Raw genomic sequence first — 24224 nt, 5'->3', positions numbered from 1 at the left:
TAACCTAGATCTTTTATTTTCAGAGCCTGCAATAAACAGCCCTCAATTTATTTATTTATTTATTTTCCTAACCTTCAGTTCACTTTTTTTTCTTTTAATTTTATCTTACACTTTGCTTTTTTTTTTTTTTTTTTTTTTTTTTTGTGACTGTAGGAAAACGCAGAAGCTAACCCTCAGTTTAAAAAGTACTGTGAGCCAGGTGTGGTGGCCCACATCTGTAATCCTAGCATTCTGGGAGGCCAAGGCTGGAGGATCGATTAAGTTCAGGAGTTTAAGACCAGCCTGAGCAACAGCGAGACCCCGTCTCTACTAAAAAATAGAAAAAAATAGCTGGACAACTAAAAATACATAGAAAAAATTAGCTGGGTGTAGTGGCGCATGCCTGTAGTCCCAGCTATTCCTCAGGAGGCTGAGGCAGAAGAATCCCTTGAGCCCAGGAATTTGAGGTTGCTGTGAGCTAGGCTGACATCATGGCATTCTAGCCTGGGCAACAGAGTGAGACTCTATCTCAAAAAAATAAACAATAAAAATCACTGTGATACTGGGTCTTAGATACATGCTAAATCTAATTAATTAATTGAGATGGGATTGCATTTAATTTAATTAAGTAAATAAAGAAAATTTAGGCTGGGCGTGGTGGCCTACTCCTATAATCCTAGCACTCTGGGAGGCCAAGGTGGGCAGATCCCTCAAGATCAGGAGTTCAAGACCAGCTTGAGCAAGAGTGAGACCCCGTCTTTACTAAAAATAGAAAGAAATTAGCTGGACAACTAAAAGTATATAGAAAAAATTAGCTGGGCATGGTGGTGCATGCCTGTAGTCCCAGCTATTCAGTAGGCTGAGGCAGAAGGATTGCTTGAGCCCAGGAGTTAGAGGTTGCTGTGAGCTAGGCTGACACCAGGGCACTCTAGCCCAAGCAACAGAGCAAGACTCTGTCTCAAAAAAGAAAGAAAGAAAGAAAGAAAATTTACTTTATTCATTCAAGAACAATTGAGTCAGGTGCTATTCTAGTTGCTGAAGTATGGCAATTAGCAAAACAAAGTCTTGGATCTCATAGAGTTTATGCTATAGCGATACAATATCCAGTACAGCTACTAGCCATGGGCATTTATATTCAAATTAGTTAGAAATAAGTAAACAGTCAATTCTTTAGTCACACTAGGCACAGATCACATACTGTAATAGCCACATGTGGCTAGTGGTTACTATACTGGACAGAGAAGCTACAGAACATTTTCATCATTGCAGAAAGTTCTTTTGGACAGTTCTGCTCTACAGAAAGGAAACTTGTAACTTCAGTAACGATTTGTTAAGGGTGCACAAAGAGTCTAGAAAAAAAGAACAGTAAGAATTAATTAACATATCTCAAAATGAAGAGGTTCGTACCACACACCCGGAATAGTACAGCTTGGCTGGTTCATTCCTAACCACCTTCTGTCACAATCATGTACTGCATTCCAACCCCCTCTGCCTAATTCCTTATTAACTCAACTACATTTTCAGTAACTTGACTACTTTCTACACTGCAGCTAACCAGCTAAGAATTTCTCATCAAAAGTAAATGGTATTCTGGCTTGCAAATCAACTTCTTAAGAGTTTGGTAAATATAAATGTTTCCCTGAAACTGAATCTGAACCCAGTAAGCAAGTGATCACCTCTAAGCTGAGAACCAAATCCTTTGCACTGTGGTTACAGCAGAGACTATCAGCTGCCTAAATACTTCCTTAATAATAAAATTCTGATTTTATTTAGACTAGTTTGCTGCCTTTCTTCCAACTATATTGCAACCACATGCCTCCCCATACTCTGAAGAGTTCCTTTGGCTGCGTGAGGTGGCTCACGCCTGTAATCCTAGCACTCTGGGAGGCCGAGGCAGGGGGATTGCTCTCGGTCAGGAGTTCAAAACCAGCCTGAGCAAGAGCGAGACCCCGTCTCTACTATAAATAGAAAGAAATTAATTGGCCAAATAATATATAGAGAAAAAATTAGCTGAGCATGGTGGCGCATGCCTGTAGTCCCAGCTACTCGGGAGGCTGAGGCAGGAGGATTGCTTGAGCCCAGGAGTTTGAGGTTGCTGTGAGCTAGGCTGACACCACGGCACTCACTCTAGCCTGGGCAACAAAGTGAGACTCTGTCCCCCCCCCCCAAAAAAAAAGAGTTCCTTAAAAAGGAGACACACAGCAGAATGAACTCCTGTTTTCCTTCCTTCTTCTCCACACCTGCAAGATGGATGTAATCGCTGGAGTTCCACCATCGTTGTATACCATATGGATGGTGGAAAAGAAAGGAAGAGCCTGGGTCTCTGATGTTCATGGAGCTGCCGTATCAGTCTGGACTACATACTCCTGAATTTCCTTTATATGAGATAATAAACCCTCATGTGTTTAAGCCATTGTAGTCAATCCCTAAATGATAAAATGATGAGCCCACCTAACATGTTTTTCTTCTATGAGGACTTGTGTGAACAGGCTAGAAAACATTTTCTTTTTTTTTTTAGTTCCAATTTAATGGTGAAAGAAAACATTTTCTTTTTCTTTTTTTGAGACAGTCTCACTCTGTAGCCCAGGCTAGAGTGCCGTGGCATCAGTCTAACTCACAACAACCTCAAACTCCTGTGCTCAAGCAATCCTTCTGCCTCAGCCTCCCGAGTAGCTGGGACTACGGGCATGCGCCACCATGCCCGGCTAATTTTTTATATATATATTTTTAGTTGTCCAGCTAATTTCTTTCTATTTTATACTAGAGACGGGGGTCTTGCTCTTGCTCAGGCTTTTCTCGAATTCCTGACATGGTGCAATGTTCCAGCCTCGGCCTCCCAGAGTGCTAGGATTACAGGCGTGAGCCACCGTGCCCAGCCTAGAAAACACTTTCTTTGAGATCTCTTTAACTATAAGAGATATCAAATCATCTTAGTTGTAAAATTTAGGAAAATCTTAGATTTTGTTAGAAATAATTGCTTAAATCATTGTAAGGAATAAAATGTTATAAAAAAATGTTTAAATAATCCCAAAACAAAATCTGCTCATCTTAAAGGCCAAACCCTTAACATTTTGTCAGTGACTTGCAATTAGTGACTAATTTTCGCCTAACCAATTGCATTCCTGGTGTTGTAAGATATTTTCAAGATACAGCACAGATTTTCTAGGCCACAGTATGGAGTTTGCAAAGTATCCCAAAATTCAAAATCAGATTTTTTCCTAAGATATTATTTTTAGGATATCTAGTCACTGTATTGTCATGAACTATCAATATAAATATGATCTTCCTTGGTCAGAGATAGCTAATAAAAAAAAGAAAGAAAGGAAGGAAAAAGATGGCCAGGCGCGGTGGCTCACACCTATAATCTTAGCACTCTGGGAGGCCGAGGCAGGTGAATCGTTCAGGGTCAGGAGTTCGAAACCAGCTTGAGCAAGAGCAAGACCTCATCTCTACTAAAAATAGAAAGAAATTAATTGGACAACTAAAAGTATATAGAAAAACTTAGCCAGGCATGGTGGTGCATGCCTGTAGTCCCAACTACTCCTTGGGAGGCTGAGGCAGGAGAATCACTTGAGCTCAGGAATTTGAGGTTGCTGTGGAGCTAGGCTGATGCCATGGCACTCTAGCCTGGGCAACAGAGTGAGACTCTATCTCAAAAAAAAAGAAAAAAAAAAAAGGAAAGAAAAAAATATTAATTTGAGATGGAAATCTCATAGGATACAAGCTGAATACTTGCAGTGATCCACTATTAGATTAGTGTTGTGATTAAACAGAACATCTCTAACATTAAGGCCGGGTGCAGTGGCTCACGCCTGTAATCCTAGCACTCTGGGAAGCTGAGGCAGGAGGATTGCTCGAGGTCAGGAGTTCAAAACCAGCCTGAGCAAGAGTGAGACCCCGTCTCTACCATAAATAGAAAGAAATTAATTGGCCAACTAATATATATAGAAAAAAATTAGCCGGGCATGGCGGCCCATGCCTGTAGTCCCAGCTACTCGGGAGGCTGAGGAAGGAGGATTGCTTGAGCCCAGGAGTTTGAGGTTGCTGTTAGCTAGGCTGATGCTACGGCACTCACTCTAGCCTATGCAACAAAGCAAGACTCTGTCTCAAAAAAGAAAAAAAAAAAAAAAACCAGCCTGAGCAAGAGCAAGACCCTATCTCTACTAAAAATAGAAACAAATTAATTAGCCAACAAAAAACATATAAAAAAAAATTAGTCAGGCATGGCAGCGCATGCCTGTAGTCCCAGCCACTTGGGAGGCTGAGGCAGAAGGATCGTTTGAGCTCAGGAGTTTCAGGTTGCTGTGAGCTAGGCTGACGCCACGGCACTCAACAGAGTGAGACTCTGTCTCTCCCTACCCCCAAAAAAGAACATCTTTAACATTAATACAACATATATCAACTACATTCCACAAAATACTTCCAAATAACATAATTAGAGAGTTAATAGAACAGTGTCAGGAATATTAAACAACCCTAGTAATTGGATTTAACTTGGAGAGAATTATGGGTCCAAATTCAACCAATATTTATTGACCTTATAATGCTAGACATTTTCTTGTTATCTCATTTAACTCACGAACACTCCATTTTTTACTCAGTTCAGGAAGGCTGAATTTCCCAAGGTCACAGGACTAGTAAAAGATAAAGCCAAGATTTATTTCTTTTTCATTTTTTTTTTTTAGACAGAATCTCACTGTTTCCCTGATAAGAGTGCCATTGTGGGCTGTGCCTGTCATCCCAGCTAATTACAGAAAAAATGTCTAATTTTTTCCATTTTTAGTAAAGATGGGGTCTCGCTCTTGCTCAGGCTGGTCTCGAACTCCTGACCTTGAGTGATCATCCCGCTTCTGCCTCCCAGAGAACTAGGATTACAAGTATGAGCCACCTTGCCCAGCCATTCAAGAGGCTTGAGAAAGCTTTCACTGATCATCTTTAGATGTCCATTTGTTTTCAGATCTCCTTCACTCACTTTTAGCTTCCTCCAGTTACCCAGTGTCCCCTGGAGTGTTCAGTACAGTCTAAGACCCCATCTTCCCGAGAGGGTTCCATTTCTTGGCTCTTTCATTTTCACTTTTCCATCATGCCAGTCACTATTCTGTGTCCTGCTCTTTCAAAGGGGTTGCTCTCTTACTCTGAATAGTTTGTTATTGGAATTATGAAAGATTGTTAATGTATTATAATTGCCTGATGACTTGATTTACTAGAATGAACACTATTTTTTCTTTTCTTTTTTTGAGACAGGGTCTTACTGTCACCCAGGCTGGAGTGCAGTGACATGATCACAGCTGAAACTCCTGGGCTCAAGTGATCCTCCTACCTCAGCATCCCTGTTAGCTGGGACTACAGGTTCCCGTGGCCTCATTAAGCTCATTTTTGTTGTTGTTGCAGTTGAGACAGGTCACTATGTTGCCCAGGTTGGTCTCAAACTCCTGGCCTCAAGCAATCCTAGCGCCTGGGCCTCCTAGGCGCTAGGATCTAACTCATTCACAATTGGAACTTCTGTGCAAATCCCAGTTCTAAGGGAGCACAAAATATTCGTAGAATGGAACAAGCTCTCAGATTTCACACTAAGATGTGACTAAAAGGGAAGGTTTCTGTCTTGTTATTTTAAGTGCCTAGTAATTGGGTTTAAAGTCCTTCATTTACCACTTGGGGCAGATGGGAACCTCCCTAATTTTTGTTTGTTTAACCTTTCAGCACCAGGGTTAAATTTTCAACTTCATCTTAAAGCGACAACATAGCTCTTTTTTCAAACAAAGGACGTAATGCAAGACCAAATGCAAAACAGAAGAGGAAAGAGCTCTAGCTGTCTGACACAGAAATACCACATTGCTTCCAAATCCAGGACTACACTGAAAGAGATGGGAAAGCTGTGCAAACTCTAGTGACACCGTAACCTCCTCCCAAGTCCCGCTGCGCCCCCTACGATTATTCCCCAGAGGCTGAGCAGGACGACTTGGGTCCCACCAGCAGGACTCAGCTGTGCCCCCGCAAAGGCGTCCGAAACTCTAGCTGGGGCAGCTCTGGGGCAAATGCTGGAAAGTTCCGCGATGCCCTCTGAGGTCAGAGAAGCTAGTCAAGAGCCCAGTCCCCTGCCCTCATCCTCGTGGACAGCCCCGCGGCCTCCCTCAGCTCTCAAGCGCCCAACCCTCCCTGACCACAAAGTCCTCCTGCATCTGTTGTCACTTCGACTCCCAGAAAGGGGCTGTAACTTAAGCTGGACGAGGGGTGGGGCGGAAGCTTGAAGAGCGTTCACTTAGGAACCACCCTGACCCAGCACGTCTCCCGGCGGCCTCGGCGGTAGGGTGGGGCAAGGCCAAAGAGACTCCGCTTCGCCGATTCTCCCCACCCTAGGGCGGGCAGCGCCGCGCCAGCTCCCTTCACTCCGCTCCTCTACGCGCTACTCCCTTTCCCCGGCGCGCCCCGCCGGACGCACCATGGGGCCTCCACGCCAAGTCCCCGGATGCTCCCCTCCCTTCGCCCCGCCCCCGCTGCAGTCCCGCCCCCGCGCGGCTCTGCGTGACACGTCACCGCTTGCGGCGCTTCCGGAGGCGCAGCCGGCGATGACGTAGAGGGACGTGCCCTCTATATGAGGTTGGGGAGCGGCTGAATCGGCCTTTTCCGCCCGCTCCCCCCTCCCCCCGAGCGCTGCTCCGGCTCCACCGCGCTCGCTCCGAGCTGCCGGCTCCTGCCAAGCCAGCGCCGCCGTCGTCTCCCTTCAGCCGCCATCATGATTATCTACCGGGACCTCATCAGCCGTGAGTCCTCACTGCACTGTCCCTGCTGCCGCACACAGGGGGCGAAGGGGCGGTGGGAGCGGGGAAGGCGGACGCCGCCGCCGGCGTGGCCTGGGAACGCTGGCGGCCTCTCCGCGAGCTAGGGGGAGGGTCGGTGCCCAGGGCACGCGCCGGGGTCGCGAGCGCCCGGGGAGGGCGGAGGCCGCGAGCGTCCGGCCAGCGCGGGAAATGGCGGCGCCGGCTCCCGGCCTCGGGCGCGCTCTGACCGGCGGGTCTGTGTCCCCGAACAGATGACGAGATGTTCTCCGACATTTACAAGATTCGAGAGATCGCAGACGGCCTGTGCCTGGAGGTGGAGGGGAAGGTGAGTCGGCCGGGCATGCGCGTGCGGGAAGCGAGGCCGGGCGGGCTCGGGTTTCCGCCGCTCCCCCGCCCGAGGTTGTGCAATCCTCTCCGCCACCTCCTGGCGGAGGAGACTCTTTCCGGGCTCGGGTTTTTCTAGAAAAGTGGAGGCGGAGCGGAGCCTGAAAATAGGTCCGCCACCTCGGCGCCCATCCCCCTCTCGGGGCTGTCCCAGGACATGTTGTGTTGGGTAGCACCAAGCCCTTAAGCATGTGCCGTGCCGCCCGGGACCCCACAACTGGAAAAAACTTTTGCGTGCTTGTAAATGACCCCATTTTTGTACGGATCAACAGTTAGTTCCTGTTGAGGTAAGCCTTTTCAGGAAATCCATGAGTCACAGAATTTTTTTCCCATATGGTGCCTTCCCGGCTTTCAATAAGAACTTAAACCGTTTTGTTGAGAGGGTGATGGGTGTATGAACTGCTGCTATAGATGTTTTGGATTCTTTTTTTTTTTATTATTTTGCCATTAAGCTGCTTTTTCTTAAATGCAGATGGTCAGTAGGACAGAGGGTAACATTGATGACTCGCTCATTGGTGGAAATGCTTCCGCTGAAGGCCCTGAGGGCGAAGGTACCGAAAGCACAGTAATCACTGGTGTTGATATCGTCATGAACCATCATTTGCAAGAAACCAGCTTCACAAAAGAAGCCTACAAGAAGTACATCAAAGATTACATGAAGTCGTAAGTAATAATTGACATCACCCAGCTGATGTCTAGGATCTTTAAGGATTTAGGGGTTGGCTAACTTTTGAGTTTGTTTTGGCAGTAGACATACTTGAGAAACTTTTATTGTTGAGCCCACAGGCATGGGTGTGAGCATACAGTCTGGTATTAACTTTTTAGAATGAAATAGTACTTAGAAAAATAGTTAACATGGGCTGGGCATGGGGGCTCATGCCTCTTAATCTTAGCACTCTGGGAGGATCACTCAAGGTCAGGAGTTCCAGACCAGCCTGAGCAAGAGTGACACCCCTACTCTACTAAAAATAGAAAGAAATTAGCTGGACAACTGAAAATATATATAAAAAAAATTAGTTGAGCATGGTGGCACATGCCTGTAGTCCCAGCTACTTGGGAGGCTGAGGCAGGAGGATCGCCTGAGCCCAGGAGTTGAAGGTTGCTGTGAACTAGGCTGACACCAGGGCACTCTAGCCCAGGCAACAAGAGCCCAGAGCAAGACTCTGTCTCAAAAAATAATAATGATTAACATGAAATTTGGAATTATAAACAATTCTTTTAAAGATGAACTAGTAATTTTTTTAACAGCTAGTTGCTCTTTTCAGTGTTGTAGAGTTTTTTTGTTTAGTTGTAGTTTGGGTTTTTTACTTAACTGAAAAAATCAATTTTGTTCAACTCGGTGCATTAACTTATTAATAAAATATTGTTTTAGAATCAAAGGCAAACTTGAAGAACAGAGACCAGAAAGAGTAAAACCGTTTATGACAGGGGCTGCAGAACAAATCAAACACATCCTTGCTAATTTCAAAAACTACCAGGTAAGTACCTTAAATATTCAGACATAAACATTGTACAATTTTAACTGCAAGGGCAAAAGGTTAGTTGCTTCATTAATCTTTAAGTAATTTAATTGTGGCTTTGAGCTGTTTAAATACTTACTAGCTTCATTTTTACATTAAGATTCCAGGTGTAGAAAGTAACCTTCCCTGTTGACAAGTATTTCCAGAACCTGTCTCATATTTCAACAATTTCATTCCTCCTTGCTTCCCAGATGACATTTTTCAGTTCTTCCTTTCTTGGGTTGCTCTTTAATCTCAAGTGTTCTTCAGTTTTCTGTTGCCACTGGTGTTCTTTTCTGATATATCTTAGCTTGTTAGTCCTGTTTTTGGAAAACTTCAGTGACTAAGATTTAATTTGAAAACTACAGCCTGGCTCTTTCATTTTCTAGCTTTCACACACATCCCCTGGCTATAAGACACTTCCCTGTATGTTCTGCTCTTTCTATCATTGTCAGCCTTCTGTTGCCTGTGCTTGACTACATAAGCAGGCTTGCAGGGTTTGGAGTTGTATCTTAGGGGTTAAAAGAATAAAAGTTTCCAGAAGGCCTCACTTGGATTGCTCTGTACTCATTTTGGTCATTATTGGTCCCTTAAGCAGGTGAACAGATGTTTGTGATGAGTGAGCATTTCTCTTAGGCATTAGAGCTTTTAGTTGTGGAAATTCTCTTGAAACATTCTTTGTAGTTTTATACAACAGATTTATATATAATAGTCTAATTTTGGGTATTTGTTTGCTTCCCAAGTTCTTTATTGGTGAAAACATGAATCCAGATGGCATGGTTGCTCTACTGGACTACCGTGAGGACGGTGTGACCCCATATATGATTTTCTTTAAGGATGGTTTAGAAATGGAAAAATGTGTAAGTATGAGCAAGTGGGTTGAATGGAGATATTTTAGGTGCATTTCTCAGTGTTTTCATGATACTGGGATAGTTAGAATGTGTTCTATGGTATTCCTTTTAATAAAACATGTGTCTTATTTTTGTTTCTCCGTGTGTAAAAGATTCTTACAGTACAAAAAGGCATAGAATCTTGATTATTTATAGAAAACTGAGTATAATAGCATTTTAAAGCACAATTTAAAGACTGAACTGGAGATCAGAGACAACACTGTTGATTTCCCCCATATATGTGGTTTGACTTTTACTTTTGATATTTGTTTTGCTACATTTGCATGAGTATCAAGGGTTTACACCTTCACTTAATAATTGGCAGGTGATCATTTAAAGCCTTAGGACATTATTTTTAGTAAATAGCTAAACCAACATGCAAATAGCTTCAATAGAGTTAGATAACTAATCACTGTGTACTATGCATGGAGCTGTACAGAAAAGAAAGCATTATTTTAGTTTTAGTTTTCAAAGGTTTCTGTATATAAATTAGGAACTAGATAAACTTAAGGCTATCCTGAACAAGACTAGAGGCAATAGTAGATAAAAATTAGAACAGTATGAGACAGCTTGCCAAGGGGGGTTATTCAGACACTGATGTTTTTGTTGGTGAAATATAGTGTTTGTGGCACTTGTCTCAATTGAGACGTACCTCAAAAAGATGTGCAACCTCTGATTTGGTAAGATGTTCTGCATCCACTGATAGACCTTGAACAATTTGCTGTTGTTCTTTTGGTTTGCACTAGGATGCGAAAGAAAAATCCCTGCGCTTTCTGTCTGTCTTTGTGGCAGCCCAGATTGAATTGTGGAATACATCTGTAGCCTAAAAAATGTTGAGCGCTCCGATTGGGGAAAATGTTAATACAGTCTTCTTTGTTTTTACAGTAACAAATTTGGCAATTACTTTGGAACTATCACCTGTCATCATAACTGGCTGCTGCTTGTCACCCACACAACACCAGGACTTAAGACAAATGGGACTGATGTCATCTTGAGCTCTTCATTTATTTTCACCGTGATTTATTTGGAGTGGAGGCATTGTTTTTAAGGAAAAAACATTGTCATGTAGGTTGTCTAAAAATAAAATGCATTTAAACTCATTTTGAGAGAATGCCTTTTAGTTTAATACATGTTTAAACTAAATCCATCCTATAGTGTTCCTGGAGAAGCTAGAGCCTGGTTGTAGGCCACTACTAGAAAGCATAAGACTGTCATCAGATAAACTCTACAGTGGAAACTACTTCTGGGACTGGAATATAAAAAGGAATCAAAAGTTTTAATTCTGAGTTGCAGTAAAGGGAAAGACCATGCTCATAGTGCCAACACTTGAAGTGGAGCCTTAACACGTCTCATCACCTCCAATGGAAGTAGTAACTCTGGAAGAGATTACCAAGAGAATAAAAGAGACTAATTCAGTTGGAAGCAAAGTATTGTCTGAGCTTATTTAACATTAATCAAGTAGAACCAAGTCTCCTGGAATGAATGTCAAACTCCCTGGTAACTAGAACGGGGATTGGCAAGCTTGGCCTGTCCGCCACCTGTTTTGTACAACTCTGTGGTGGTTACATTTTTAAATGGTTGGGGGTTGGGGGAGGATACTGTGTGGGATATGAGATTTAAATCTTTGTCCAGTTTTATTGGAATGCTGTCATGCTTATTTTAATTTATGGATCGACTGGCAGTCACTGTAAGAACAGAGTTGAGCTTGACAGGCAGTAGGACCCGCAAGTCCTAAACCATGCTGCCCTTTCATGAAGTTTGCCTGCCTCGCCTTTATGGAATGTATGATACATGGTGGGCAGATGGAAAAATAACATGTATCTGAAAGGACTGGGTATCAGAATGAACATGAAAATGCATCTCTGACAAACCTAGAGCAGTACTGTCTGCTGCTAAGTTTCCACTATAGATGCAAGAAAAATGTCCTCGCGCTTTCTGTCTGCCTGATTGTGGCAGCCAAGATTGAATAGAGGAATACAGAGAAAAAACATGGAGAATTTTCACAACTCAGGAATAGCCTTGTAGTGAAAAGCCTGTTTTACCCCAAAGAACCTTAGATTTTGAGCTTTCTTTAGAAGTGTTGGGAAATGTCCCTTGCCGCTGTCACCTGGTTGGTTACATTTGTAAAAGCTTAAAGGTTAGAACCAATGAAAAGCAAGTGACTTTTGGGTCCATTTGGACATGTGAATCCAGTGATTTAGCAATCTGGACTTTGCCCTGGTGACTTTAAAGTCCATAATGTCCAAAACCTGAGGCAGATACTAATCAGGTTATTACTGCCCTCTGGTGATTGGAGAAAGCAAATTCAAATAGGTGTTGGAAACTATAAAACTTGACAGTTTTAAGCCTTGATTGCTGATGTTAAAATACAGGAAGAAGAGCCAGTCTCTGTTCTAGGAGGCCACTTGCTCTGAAACATACTAGCATGAATTTTCAGGCAGTGGTCAGTGCTGTGGAAACCTGGTGAGACAGGGTCTTGAGGTAACATCTAAACTGAATCCAGTTGGTGAGAGAGCCAACTTTCAAAGTCTGAAAAGGCAGATAAAAATAGCAATGTGAAGGATCGGGGGTGCTGGTGGGACCTGGCCCCCCACTACAACTTGCAATGTTCTTTATAGCTGTATTCCCCCAACACTCGGATCCCATCAAGGTTTATACATTGTATTTTATGTCTAGCTTTTAATCCAGAAGTGATCAACCCCAGCTTTCATGGTGAAGTTTTGCGATTCCAGGTAGTTATCTTTTAGGCTGCCCCTTATTTTCTTACTTTTTCTGGTTATTCCTAGAGTTAGGTAAGGGCATTCTGGGCAAAAATGATAGGTAATGTATACCACGTACACATCAGAGGCATATGACATTTTGTCACATTGATTCCAAGTTTCACACAGGCGTGTCTCTAGCCCAATGCCCTGGGTTTTGTTACATATATGGAGGAAGAGGACTAATGTCTAGGAAGGGCCTTGCAATGTGACATTTGAATGCAGGTTTGAAGGTGTGGAAGTAGTGGATATCAGGACAGACCATTCCAGGCCAAGGGAACGGCAGATGCAGTCAAGTGCGCTTGACAAGTTCTGGGAACAAGGTGGCCACCGTGCTGACCCAAGAAGGCAAAGGGAGGAGTTGAGGTAGAGAAGCTTGAGTGCATAGGGGAAGAGGACCAGATCACACAGGAAACTGGGTGGGAGGGCTTTAAGTGGAAGTTATCTGACAAATTTTCAAAGGCTCATTTTGGCTGCTGTGTAGGAGGGTAAAAGTATATAAAGTGTGTAGGCAAGGTGGTAATGGATTAGTCTAGGGTGGTAAGAAGTGGGAATTAAAGGTAGAGACAACAGGATATGCTGATGGGTTGGATGACAAGTGAGAATGAATTTAAGGTTGATGACAGGTATTTTGGCCTGAGTATTCGTATGGAGTTGACATTGAGATGGAAAGACTTTGAAGATTGGAAATCAAGAGTTTGGTTTTGAGGCCAGGAGCAGTGGCTCATGCTTGTAAACCTAGCACTTTGGGAGGCCAAGGTGAGAGGATCGTGTTAGCCCCAGGAGTTGGAGACCAGCCTGGGCAATAGCAATACTATCTCTACAAATAAGAGTTTGGTTTTGGATGGATTAAATTTGAGATGCTAATTATTTTATTTTGAGACAGAGTTTATGTTGCCTGGGCTAGAGTCCCGTGGCGTCAGCCTAGCTCACAGCAACCTCAAACTCCTAGGGTCAAGCAATCCTGCCTCAGCCTCCCAAGTAGCTGGGGCTACAGGCATGCACCACCATGCCCGGCTAATTTTTTTCTAGATATTATTAGTTGTCCAGGTAAATTTCTGTTTTTAATAAAGACGGTCTTGCTCTTGCTCAGGCTGGTCTCAAACTCCTGGCTTTGAGCGATCCTCCTGCCTTGGCCTCCCAGAGTGCTAGGATTACAGGCGTGAGCCACCACAGCTGGCCAGCTAATTCTTTATTAAAATGAATTGGGTAGGTAGTTTTGAGTCTGGAGGAGAACAGACGTCTACACTGAAGAACTCGATTAGATAGTGGGAAGATCTCAATCCCTGATGAGGTCACTTTAAGCATAAACTCATCCCTGGGAACCAGCCAAAGTGATTAAGAACAAACTTCCCCTGAGGTAAGAACCAATGCTGAGCTTCCCAAAGGTCAAGTCAACAGGATTATCTGTTGCAAATCGTTCCAGTGATACAAGGACTGGGAGTGGTAAACAACTGTTGGATTTCAGTAGAGAAAAAAGCCTAATTAAAATGGGCTCAAAACATTCATAGACATCACTTAAATCATTAGAAGTTTTCCTTAAAATCTAGTTGAATTGCTAGATTTGTGTGGATGTAAATTCTATCATTCTGAACTGCAGGGTTAGCCAATCATTCACTACAAACGAAACTGGAAGTGATAGTTATGGTAAAATTGCAAGACCAGCAACAAACCAATCAACTTGCAAAACCACTGATAACAAAGCATCCTTTGAAAATCTGCATGTGTGTATGCAGATGGAGAGGAGCAACCTTGGCTGGCAGCTTGAATATCCAGTAAAATGGGACTAAAACCAGGAAGATTTGAATTAATGGATACTACATCTTAGTGATCACTAATTTACAATTAGGCTGCTATTACACAACCCCTAAACCTATGGTAAAAGTACAGCTAACAGCCCACTGGTGTGCCACAAACCAATCCTCATAAAAGAGTTCCAGCTTTGTAGCAATTGGCATGTGTTTCTAGAGACTTGCCCACAAGAACTGAGAATGAAACATGATGGTTTTGAAAATGCGATATTTCATTATTCCAAAGGAAAAGTTCTTGATTAAAATTTAATACAGCCGGGCACGGTGGCTCACGCCTGTAATCCTAGCTCTCTGGGAGGCCGAGGCAGGTGGATTGCTCGAGGTCGGGAGTTCGAAACCAGCCTGAGCAAGAGCGAGACCCCGTCTCTACTATAAATAGAAAGAAACTAATTGGCCAACTAATATATATAGAAAAAATTAGCCGGGCATGGTGGCTCATGCCTGTAGTCCCAGCTACTTGGGAGGCTGAGACAGAAGAATCACTTGAGCCCAGGAGTTTGAGGTTGCTGTGAGCTAGGCTGACGCCATGGCACTCACTCTAGCCTAGGCAACAAAGCGAGACTCTGTCTCAAAAAAAAAAAATTTAATACAAGTAAAGAAAAAGGTGCCATACATCTTGTATTGAATAAAAGCTGCTGTGATAGCCATCTCAAAAAGATATATATATATATATATATATATTTTTTTTTTTTTTTTTTTTTTTTCTTTTGAGACAGCATCTCTGTTTCCTGGGTTAGAGTGCCATGGTGTCAGCCTAGCTCACAGCAACCTCAAACTCCTGGGCTCAAGTGATCCTTCTCCCTCAGCCTCCTGAGTAGCTGGGACTACAGGCATGCGCCACCATGCCTGGCTAACTTTTTTTATTTGTAGTAGCCCAGGTAACTTTTTTGTTTTTTAGTAAAGACAGGGTCTTGCTGTTGCTCAGGCTGGTCTCAAGTGATCCTCCCATCTTGGCCTCCCAGAATGCTAGGATTACAGGTGTGAGCCACCTTGCCCTGCCCAAGCTATATGCTTTAATCTTGGAGTTTGCATAGAAGTTAACAATCATAATAAAGCTGTTATTTTATTCCACCGAATTACTCCAAGGCCATCCATTTAGTCAGTGCAGCAAGGATACATCAGACCCCTGTTCATGTCAGCAGTTCAAAGCAGATTTCACTACCATGGGAACTTTTTAAAAAAAAGTGACAGGGTCTCACTCTGTTGCCCAGGCTGGAATGCAGTGGCATCATAGCTCACTGCAGCCTTGAGCTCCTGTCCTCAAGCAATCCTCCTGCCTCGGCCTCCTAAATTGCTGGGATTACACTCTTGAGCCTCAGCACCCAGCTAGGGCATGTTTTTGACTGCCAGAACATTCCAGTTTATTTTGTAAGAGCCTGTAGACTGGATTTCTGCTGTTAAACATAGTTTCATATAATTGAACCTGGAAGTTGGCATTTAGATTTCTCCATACTCTGGGCTGTGAGAACCTCTGGAGTGCATGTGATTTTAGCTGGAGTCAATACAATTCAATGAGAAAAATGTCAAATATAAACTTAGGGGAAGATTATTTCCAAAGTAATTAACTTGTTCGATGATGTTTCCCTCAATTACTTTCTGCCTCTGATGATACCCTTTACTTCTCCGTTTGTTTATACACACATTTCGATCTTTTCTGAGCTTAGAAGTAGAGCAGGGAGTGCGAGTCACAATTTAGAGAGAGGAAAATTGAGACATCAGGTGACTCCGACTGGGAATGGATACGCCAAAACCACAATTGTTAGTCGAAAGTTAAAGTTACAATTTTTTTCTTGTTTTATATTTTTAGACATGGAGTCCTGCTCGATTGCCCAGGCTGGAGTGCAGTGATGCGATCATGGCTCACTGCAGCTTCCAACTCCTGGGCTCAAGTGATCCTCTCACCTCAGCCTCCCAGATAGCTGAGGCTACAGGTGCCTAGTCCTGGCTAATATTTTTGTTGTTTATAGAGATGAGGTCTTGCTTTGTTGCCCAGGCTAGTCTTGAACTCCTGGCCACAAGTGATCCTCCAGCTGCAGCCTCCTGTAGTGCTGGGATTACAGGTGTGAGCCACTGTGCTTGGCCTACTATTTTTAATAATAGCATAGTAGAGCTACCAGACATCATTCAGGCAGGGGTGTGGGGGTTCAGCCCAGATGTGGTGGCTCACGCCTGTAATCCTAGCACTCTGGGAGGCTGAGGCGGGAGGATTGCTCAAGGTCAGGAATTCGAAACCAGCCTGAGCAAGACCCAGTCTCTACTAAAAATAGAAAGAAATTAGCTGGACAACTAAAAATGTATAGAAAAAAATTAGCTGGGCATGGTGGCGCATGCCTGTAGTCCCAGCTACTTGGGAGGCTGAGGCAGAAGGATCACTTGAGCCCAGGAGTTTGAGGTTGCTGTGAGCTAGCCTGACACCATGGCACTCAAGAATGGGCAACACAATGAGATTCTGTCTCAAAAAAAAATAATAATAAAATAAAACAAAAAAACTAGACATTCAGTCTGAGTTTCTAACATTCATGTAGATGCTAGAAATCTAGTCATGTACTTGGTGATTTTCCTTATATATAAAGACAGCAGGTAAGTCCTAGTTTATTATCAAATGCAGCTTGTGGGGCTGGGCGGGGTGGCTCACGCCTGTAATCCCTGCACTTTGTGAAGCTGACGTAGGAGGATCAGCCTTGAGCCCACAAGTTGGAGGTTGCAGTGAGCTATGAACGTGCCACTGCACTCCAGCCTGGGCAGCAGAGCAAGACCCCGTCTCTTAAAAAAAAATGCAGCTTGCACATGGAGGCATCTAAAGCACAGGGCTACAAAATTAGTCTACCATTCCCTGAGCAGTTGGTAGAAATTTGGCAAATGACAGAGAGAGTTGGTATTTTCTGGACATCTATTCAAAACAGAGCTATACATGTAATTTCCTTTTCCTTGAGTACATTAATTTGGGAGTTTTTCTTAAGAATTACCAATTCTTAAGAAATCGATCCCCCTCAAGCTAATATGATGGCAGAATGGAGTGCTAGGAACATGACAGAGAAAGATTATAGTGCCTCCATGTAATTTCAGTTTACTTAACTTCCAATTCTATACTTGCCATCTGTTGATACACATTATTCTACCTCTGAGGTAATCAAAAGAGGTATTTTTAAAAAAAATTGCATGTGCAGTAATTTTCCCGTTTAACTCCCCAGTTTTCCCTCCAGGTTGAATATTAGTTTAGATATTTGATGTACATGACATCAAATTGAATTGATAATTCTTAAGAATTACCAATTAAGGCTGGGTGTCAGAACCCTTGGTGACTGTGATAATATCAGCACGACAGTAATACCAACTGCTGGCATCTATTAAAAGTAAAAGTGACTAAGCTTCTAAAATTTGGTTAAGTAATGTGCAACCTATTCTGCTCTGCTCCACAGACAGGGTGTGAGTGAGAACAGCAGAGGTTTTAGTGTAGGGGAGGAGAGATTGTTCTCCTTACCCATTTTGTTTTAGGCCCCTATAACAAAAGACAACAAAAGAAAAGCATACAAAAAAATTTTGTTTAATGTAAACTTTATGTGACACAGGAGCCTTCATAAGGAAATGAAGACCCAAAGAGATGCATTTTTATGCTTAGGTTTGATAAAGAATGGACAGTCATGCAGAAGTATGATTGGACAAAGGGGGCTTGATCTAATGGTAAACTAGGTAAACTTAGCAAGGTCTGTTAAGGTTCTTCTCTGTGTCCCTGTGTCTTTGGAGATGAGGATATTTCTTTCCTCTGGGTATATGGAGGTGCCCCTCCAATGAGAATCTTGAGACCTGCTTCAGGGGAGAAGGGTGGGGGAAAATAAAAGTGGTCTTCTTGCGTCTGCTGTTTTCTCAAACGCCAAGGTACCATACTTTGGAGTAGCATGTCCTGAACACCATCACTAGCAAGAGCAACTTGAAGGCTTATTTTTCTAAGGCATTTACTAAACCCTATCTATGTAAATGTTGTCTGTGAGTTGTGCAAAACTTCTAACTACTGCTTAGCTTCCTCTATCAATATTCTAATAATTTTGCTGAATATTCTCTTTTACTTTTTCTTTCTTTTTGTTTTCTTTTCTTTTCTTTTCTTTTCTTTTTTTTTTTTTTTTTTTTTTGAGACAGAGTCTCACTCTGTTGCATGGGCTAGATGCTGTGGCATCAGCCTAGCTCACAGCAACCTCAAACTTCTTTTTTTTTTTTTTCAAGTTGTTCTCTTTAGGGTAAACCTCAAACTTCTGTGCTCAAGCAATCCTCTTGCCTCAGCCTCCCGAGTCGCTGGGACTACAGGCATGCACCACCATGTCCAGCTAATTTTTTCTATTAGTTGGCCAATTCATTTCTTTCTATTTTTATAGTAGAGACGGAGTCTTGCTGTTGCTCAGGCTGGTTTCGAACTCCTGACCTTGAGCAATCCTCCCGCCTCAGCCTCCCAGAGTGCTAGGATAACAGGCGTGAACCACTGTGCCCAGCGCCCTGTAGCTTTCTTATGCTTTGGATTCCCAGGCCTGTAGCACTCAATGACTAGAACATTATAATCTTTCTGTTTAACTAATGCTTCTACCTTTCGAGTTGTCTCCTAGAAACAGCAGACTCTTAGCAGGATAACAGTGCCAAGACTCACCATCCATCACCAACCTGTGACTTCTGAATGACACCTCCTGCACGTTGCTTTCAGCACAACCTGCCCCAATACACGTAGCCACCTTCCTGAACCCTTTATAAAAATCCCTGCCCTCCATTGGTTGGGGAGACTGATTTAAGGCATTTCTCCTGTCTCCGTGGTAATGACATCTGTAATAAATTACCTTTCTTCCTTGGCAATCCTCCTTGTCTCAGTAATTAGCTTTCTGTGCAGCAAACTATCAGACCCAAGCCACCCACCCCCTTGTGGGTTTGCTAACACCGCTAGTGCATCTGCCCACCCTCCCATCCCGACAGGAACATTACTCTGGAGTGTAAACAAATCTCTGGTGGGAAGGGAGAAGGTAACTCTAGGTTCTTTACCTTAAGACCTCTCTTACATCTCCAAGTCTCTTTGTTTTTTTTTGTTTTTTTGAGATAGAGTCTCACTTCGTTGCCCAGACTAGAGTGAGTGCCGTGGCATCAGCCTAGCTCACAGCAACCTCAAACTCCTGGGCTCAAGCAATCCTTCTGCTTCAGCCTCCTGAGTAGCTGGGACTACAGGCATGCACCACCATGCCCGGCTAATTTTTTGTATACATATTTTTATTTGGTCAATTAATTTCTTTCTATTTTTTTTTTTTAGTAGAGATGGGGTCTCGCTCAGGCTGGTTTTGAACTCCTGACCTCGAGCGATGTGCTCCCCTCAGCCTCCCAGAGTGCTGGGATTATAGGCGTGAGCCACCACACCCGACCTCCAAGTCTCTTTGGAAGGGATACACTAGTTTCCAAGGCTGTTTGTTATTCAAATATGTCCTTTGCTCAGAAGGCACTGGCCATGCAGGAACTTGAGAGATTCATGGATAATTGTCTTTCGACACTAAAAATCAATAAAAAAAAAGACCAGGCCGGGCGCTGTGGCTCACGCCTGTAATCCTAGCTCTTGGGAGGCCGAGGCGGGCGGATTGCTCAAGGTCAGGAGTTCAAAACCAGCCTGAGCAAGAGCGAGACCCCGTCTCTACTATAAATAGAAAGAAATTAATTGGCCAACTGATATATATATAAAAAAAATTAGCCGGGCATGGTGGCGCATGCCTGTAGTCCCAGCTACCTGGGAGGCTGAGGCAGAAGGATCACTCGAGCCCAGGAGTTGGAGGTTGCTGTGAGCTAGGCTGACGCCACGGCACTCACTCTAGCCTGGGCAACAAAGTGAGACTCTGTCTCAAAAAAAAAAAAAAAAAAAAAAAAGACCAGCAACCTATAGAAAAATCGGCAAGGGGTATAACTGGAGTTCACAGAAAAGGAACTAAAATGGTTGTTAAATATATGAAAAGATAACTCAGCCTTACTCATAATACAAGAGACACAAGTTAATATTGCAATTTGATACCATTTCTCACCTATTAAATTGGCAGAGAAAACATTTTGCTACCTCCCTGCTGCAGAGACACAAATACTACCAGATAGGGTTGGCAGGTTGTCACCAATGCACCTAACTGTTGACATAGCTCTTCCATTTCTGGGAATTTCTTCTACAGATATCAATGCTGCAAATGAATTGATGGGTGCCAAAATTGATCCTTTAAAGTATTGTTTGTGATAGCAAAAGATTGGAGATAAGTCTTTATCAACAGAGGGCTGTTTAAATAAATTATAGTAGTGTAGAGACTGAAATAATCTGTACGTTGAAATGTGGAGTCATGAGAATGAAGAACTCTTTACTGCAAAGCAATGATGAAAAATATATTCACGAAAATAGGATGGGCGTGGTGGCTCATACCTGTAATCCTAGCACTCTGGGGGGCTGAGGCGGGAGGATTGCTCAAGGTCAGGAGTTCAAAACCAGCCTGAGCAAGAGCGAGACCCCGTCTCTACTATAAATAGAAAGAAATTAATTAGCCAACTAATATATATAGAAAAAATTAGCCGGGCATGGTGGCGCATGCCTGTAGTCCCAGCTACTCAGGAGGCTGAGGCAGGAGGATTGCTTGAGCCCAGGAGTTTGAGCTAGGCTGTGAGCTAGGCTGACGCCAATGCACTCACTCTAGCCTGGGCAACAAAGTGAGACTCTGTCTCAAAAAAAAAAAGAAAAGAAAAATACATTCACGAAAATATATTTTTCTGTGAAAAAGCAAGGTGCAGAGTAGTATGTTTAAACAAAAAAGAACTTATTTGTTCTTCAGGTCATATATGGTAAAAAAAATAAATAAAATAAATAAAGAACTTATTTGCTAGTCTATGCCTTGACTGTCTCTAGAACAGTAGAGAGAGAGAGAAAATCTCTGGAAAGAAACTGGAATCATCACAGGCTCGTTCTAAAAGAAAAAAGAAACCAGAAACAGTCTAGAAAGGAGACTTTTCACTCTGTACTTTTTATAATTTTTTAAAGATAAATATTATAGAAGACACTTTTGTAATTTTTGAATCATGTGAATTCCTTACCTATTCATTTAATTAACTCCATTTTTAAAAGTGCCATTGAATCAGAATGTCCAACATTTTAATGCCCCTCTGGGACTTTGGCTGCCTGCTGGGGGTTAAGGAACCACTATTGTAAGCTGGAACTATTGGAAAGGAAATGAGCTCATTAGATAACTGAATGGAAAACAGCCAACAAGGCTGGCTTGTAGTTACTATCCTCTTGCTAAAGCAAAATGACATACAGTGGAGTGGAAAGGAGTCATACAAGTCAACTAAAGCTCCTACCCAATGCTCAGGGCCCCTGACTTCACCCCTCTTGACCAAGGTGCCCTGAATGCCCTACAGCTCTCCAGGTGTGGCTTGGCCTCATTTTCCACATTAATGCCATTAATGCCATTTTCCACATTAATTTCATATTAATGCAATGATATTTTAATGCAGCCTACACTTCCATTTGCTTTTCTTGGAGTAATAATATCACACAGGTGACTCATATTGAATTTCTGCCAGCTAAAACTCCTGTCTTTCTTCTAGACTGTTGTTGAAACTGAGCCTGCCCCATACATACACTGGTACAGTTGGATTTTGGACGCACACACAGGAACTTACATGGTGACACCTTTTTCTCACTTTGCATACCAGATGTTTCAGCATCTGATTTGTGCTGTAGATATTTTCCTTCCTAATTCCTTTCTGTTTTTGAAATTCCATTTTAGATCCACTAAAACAAATGAAAGATGGTACCCTTTGTATCAATCTGGCAGACTTATAAGAAAAAAAGTCATTATTTCAAATTTTGGGAGAAGGCATGTGGAATGAGTGCTGTGCAGCAGTGACATTAGAAATCTGGGTCCTAATAAAAGCCCCACCACTTACTAGCTTTGAGAACTGCTGCATCTTAGCCTCTCTAAGCTTCAATATCTTCATCTAGAAAACAGATACCAATATTGTAAACACTTTAGCTGTCTTATCCTGGGAAAGATGGGAAGACACTGGAAGATTCTGAGCAGTGAAGAGGCATGACCTGACTTAGGTTCTGGAAGGATCACTCTGGCAAGTGTGTTGAGAATAGATCATAAATTTGGAAGCAGAGAAATCAGTAAGGAGGGGGCTCAAATAATCTGGATGTGTCTGTGAGAGTGTTTCCAGATGGGGTCCGCGTTTGAATCAGTAGGACAAAAAGGCTAAGGAAGGAGGAAAACACCCCTATGGCTTCCTGTGTGCCTGCTGGAGCTGGGACATTGGTCTTCTGCTCTTGGTCTGAGATTTACACCATCGGCACCCCTGATTCTCGAGCCTTTGGACTCAGGCTGAATTCCACCACCATCTTTTCTGGGTCTCCAGCTTGCAGGTGGCAGATCATGGCACTTCTTGTCTTTCATAATTATGTGAGCCAATTCTTCATACTAGATCTCTTCATATATTTATTCTGTTTCTCTGGACAACCTTTACTAATACAGTGCTCAATACATGTTTGTCACAGGATTAAAAGAATGTGAGAGAGAAGGTGCTACATACACTGTCGCCTTTTAAAAAAAAATTCACAACATAGCTTAAACAGTCAGATTTCATGATCATAGCAAAAAACATCAGTCCCTTGCCCCACCCCATTCCTCCCAGGCTTTTTCTACTCTCTGGAGTTACAGTTTTCTGCTCATTTACTATTTCCTCTTCTTTTACTCCTTATTTCTAAATACCTTTTAACTATTATTTCTTGACTTTTCAATCAAAGAGTTTCAACAGTTAGTATTGTCTTTGGACTTTCTCTGTGAGGACGGAGTTTTCTTGCTGCTCCAACTCCCATTTTTCTCTTCCGTGTCACTTCTCCTTCCCCCACTTCGCATATAGTTATCTCACGATTTAAGTGAATAATCATGATATTACCATGTAACTTTTCCATTTGAGCCATGTAGTACAAGTTTTAACTTTGAACTAATTTTCTTTTTTTTTTTGAGACAGAGTCTCACTTTGTTGCCCAGGCTAGAGTGAGTGCCATGGCGTCAGCCTAGCTTACAGCAACCTCAAACTCCTGGGATCAAGTGATCCTCCTGCCTCAGCCTCCTGAGTAGCTAGGACTACAGGCATGCGCCACCATGCCCGGCTAATTTTTTCTATATATATTAGTTGGCCAATTAATTTCTGTCTGTTTATAGTAGAGACTTGCTCTCTTGCTCTTGCTCAGGCTGGTTTTGAACTCCTGACCTCGAGCAATCCACCCGCCTCGGCCTCCCAGAGTGCTAGGATTACAGGCGTAAGCCACCGCGCCCGGCCTGAACTAATTTTTAATTGCTGGAATTAGCAGCTCTCATTTTCTCTACTTCCTAGTTTTCTATGTACTCATCACCGAATGACCCCGTGAGCTCGAGGCAAGAAATGTCCATTTCCTCTCAAAACTTGAAGTGCTTCAGGAACTGTTAGATCCACTTTTTATTTTCTCTGGGGGCTCTCTCATGGAGCCCTTTGCCACCCTGCTCGAGTCTGCACCGGCGTCCACACCTGCTGCCCTCTGCTCATCCAGAGGCTTCTCCCCCCCTCACCCTGGGAGGCCCCTTCACCATCACCTGAATCCCACGTCCTCTCTTTCCATCTTGCTGAAGCAGCTCTCTTGGTGAAGAGGTTACTGTTTTTTGGGGGGGGTTTTAAAAGATTTTTCTTGTATAACATATCCTCATTTTCTCCTTACACTTGATTGATTAGTGGCCAAATATGGAATTCCAGATTAGGAACACTCATCTGTCAGATTTTTGAGGGCCTTGCTCCATTGTCTTCCAGTTTCCAATGTTGCAGTTGAGAAGTCTGATGTTATTCTAATCATCAATTCTTTGCATATGACTTGCTTTTTTTCCTCTATGGAAGCTTTTAGGTTTTCTCTTTGTTCCCGATGTCCTAAAATTTCACAACATTGTGCCTTGGTATGTGTCTTTTAAATTTCCTGTGATAGAAACTTGATCAGTCATTTCAGCTTGGAAACATGTTTTTTGTTTCTTGGAAATATTCTTAAAAAAATAATTTTTTTTTCCTGGTATTTTCCTTCCATCTTTTCAGTTCTCACTTTCTGGATTTACTGTTA

At 42.8% G+C, this 24224-nt stretch overlaps 1 protein-coding gene and 2 non-coding genes across 3 annotated transcripts; all 3 read left to right on the top strand.

Moving 5' to 3' along the window:
* Window positions 1-6546: 6546 nt before the first annotated feature.
* On the top strand, window positions 6547-10958 carry TPT1 (tumor protein, translationally-controlled 1). Its single transcript, XM_012782729.3, has 6 exons — window positions 6547-6740; window positions 7010-7083; window positions 7615-7805; window positions 8515-8620; window positions 9385-9501; window positions 10417-10958. Exons 1-6 carry the CDS (start codon window positions 6713-6715, stop codon window positions 10417-10419), a joined length of 519 nt encoding a protein of 172 aa, XP_012638183.1. The 5' UTR covers window positions 6547-6712; the 3' UTR covers window positions 10420-10958.
* LOC142875325 (small nucleolar RNA SNORA31) lies at window positions 10222-10349 on the top strand. The gene has a single exon (XR_012922714.1). It is a non-coding gene; the product is annotated as a small nucleolar RNA SNORA31 (small nucleolar RNA).
* A 427-nt stretch (window positions 10959-11385) lies between the features above and the next one.
* Window positions 11386-11513, top strand: LOC142875327 (small nucleolar RNA SNORA31). Its single transcript, XR_012922716.1, has one exon. It is a non-coding gene; the product is annotated as a small nucleolar RNA SNORA31 (small nucleolar RNA).
* The last annotated feature ends 12711 nt before the right edge of the window (window positions 11514-24224 follow it).

This window comes from Microcebus murinus, chromosome 13 (genome assembly GCF_040939455.1).
Source record: "Microcebus murinus isolate Inina chromosome 13, M.murinus_Inina_mat1.0, whole genome shotgun sequence".
Classification (NCBI taxonomy): domain Eukaryota; kingdom Metazoa; phylum Chordata; class Mammalia; order Primates; family Cheirogaleidae; genus Microcebus; species Microcebus murinus.
The sequence above is the reverse complement of the archived record's forward strand: the minus strand, read 5'-3'. Positions and strand labels throughout refer to the sequence as shown.

What these genes read in the sequence shown, in the direction of transcription:
- TPT1 (XM_012782729.3), top strand. Translation starts at nt 6,713, where the DNA reads ATGATTATCTACCGGGACCTCATCAGCC. An exon ending in ATCAAAGATTACATGAAGTC is followed by an intron (nt 7,806 to 8,514) that starts GTAAGTAATAAT and finishes ATATTGTTTTAG; the next exon opens with AATCAAAGGCAAACTTGAAG. An exon ending in CTAATTTCAAAAACTACCAG is followed by an intron (nt 8,621 to 9,384) that starts GTAAGTACCTTA and finishes TTGCTTCCCAAG; the next exon opens with TTCTTTATTGGTGAAAACAT.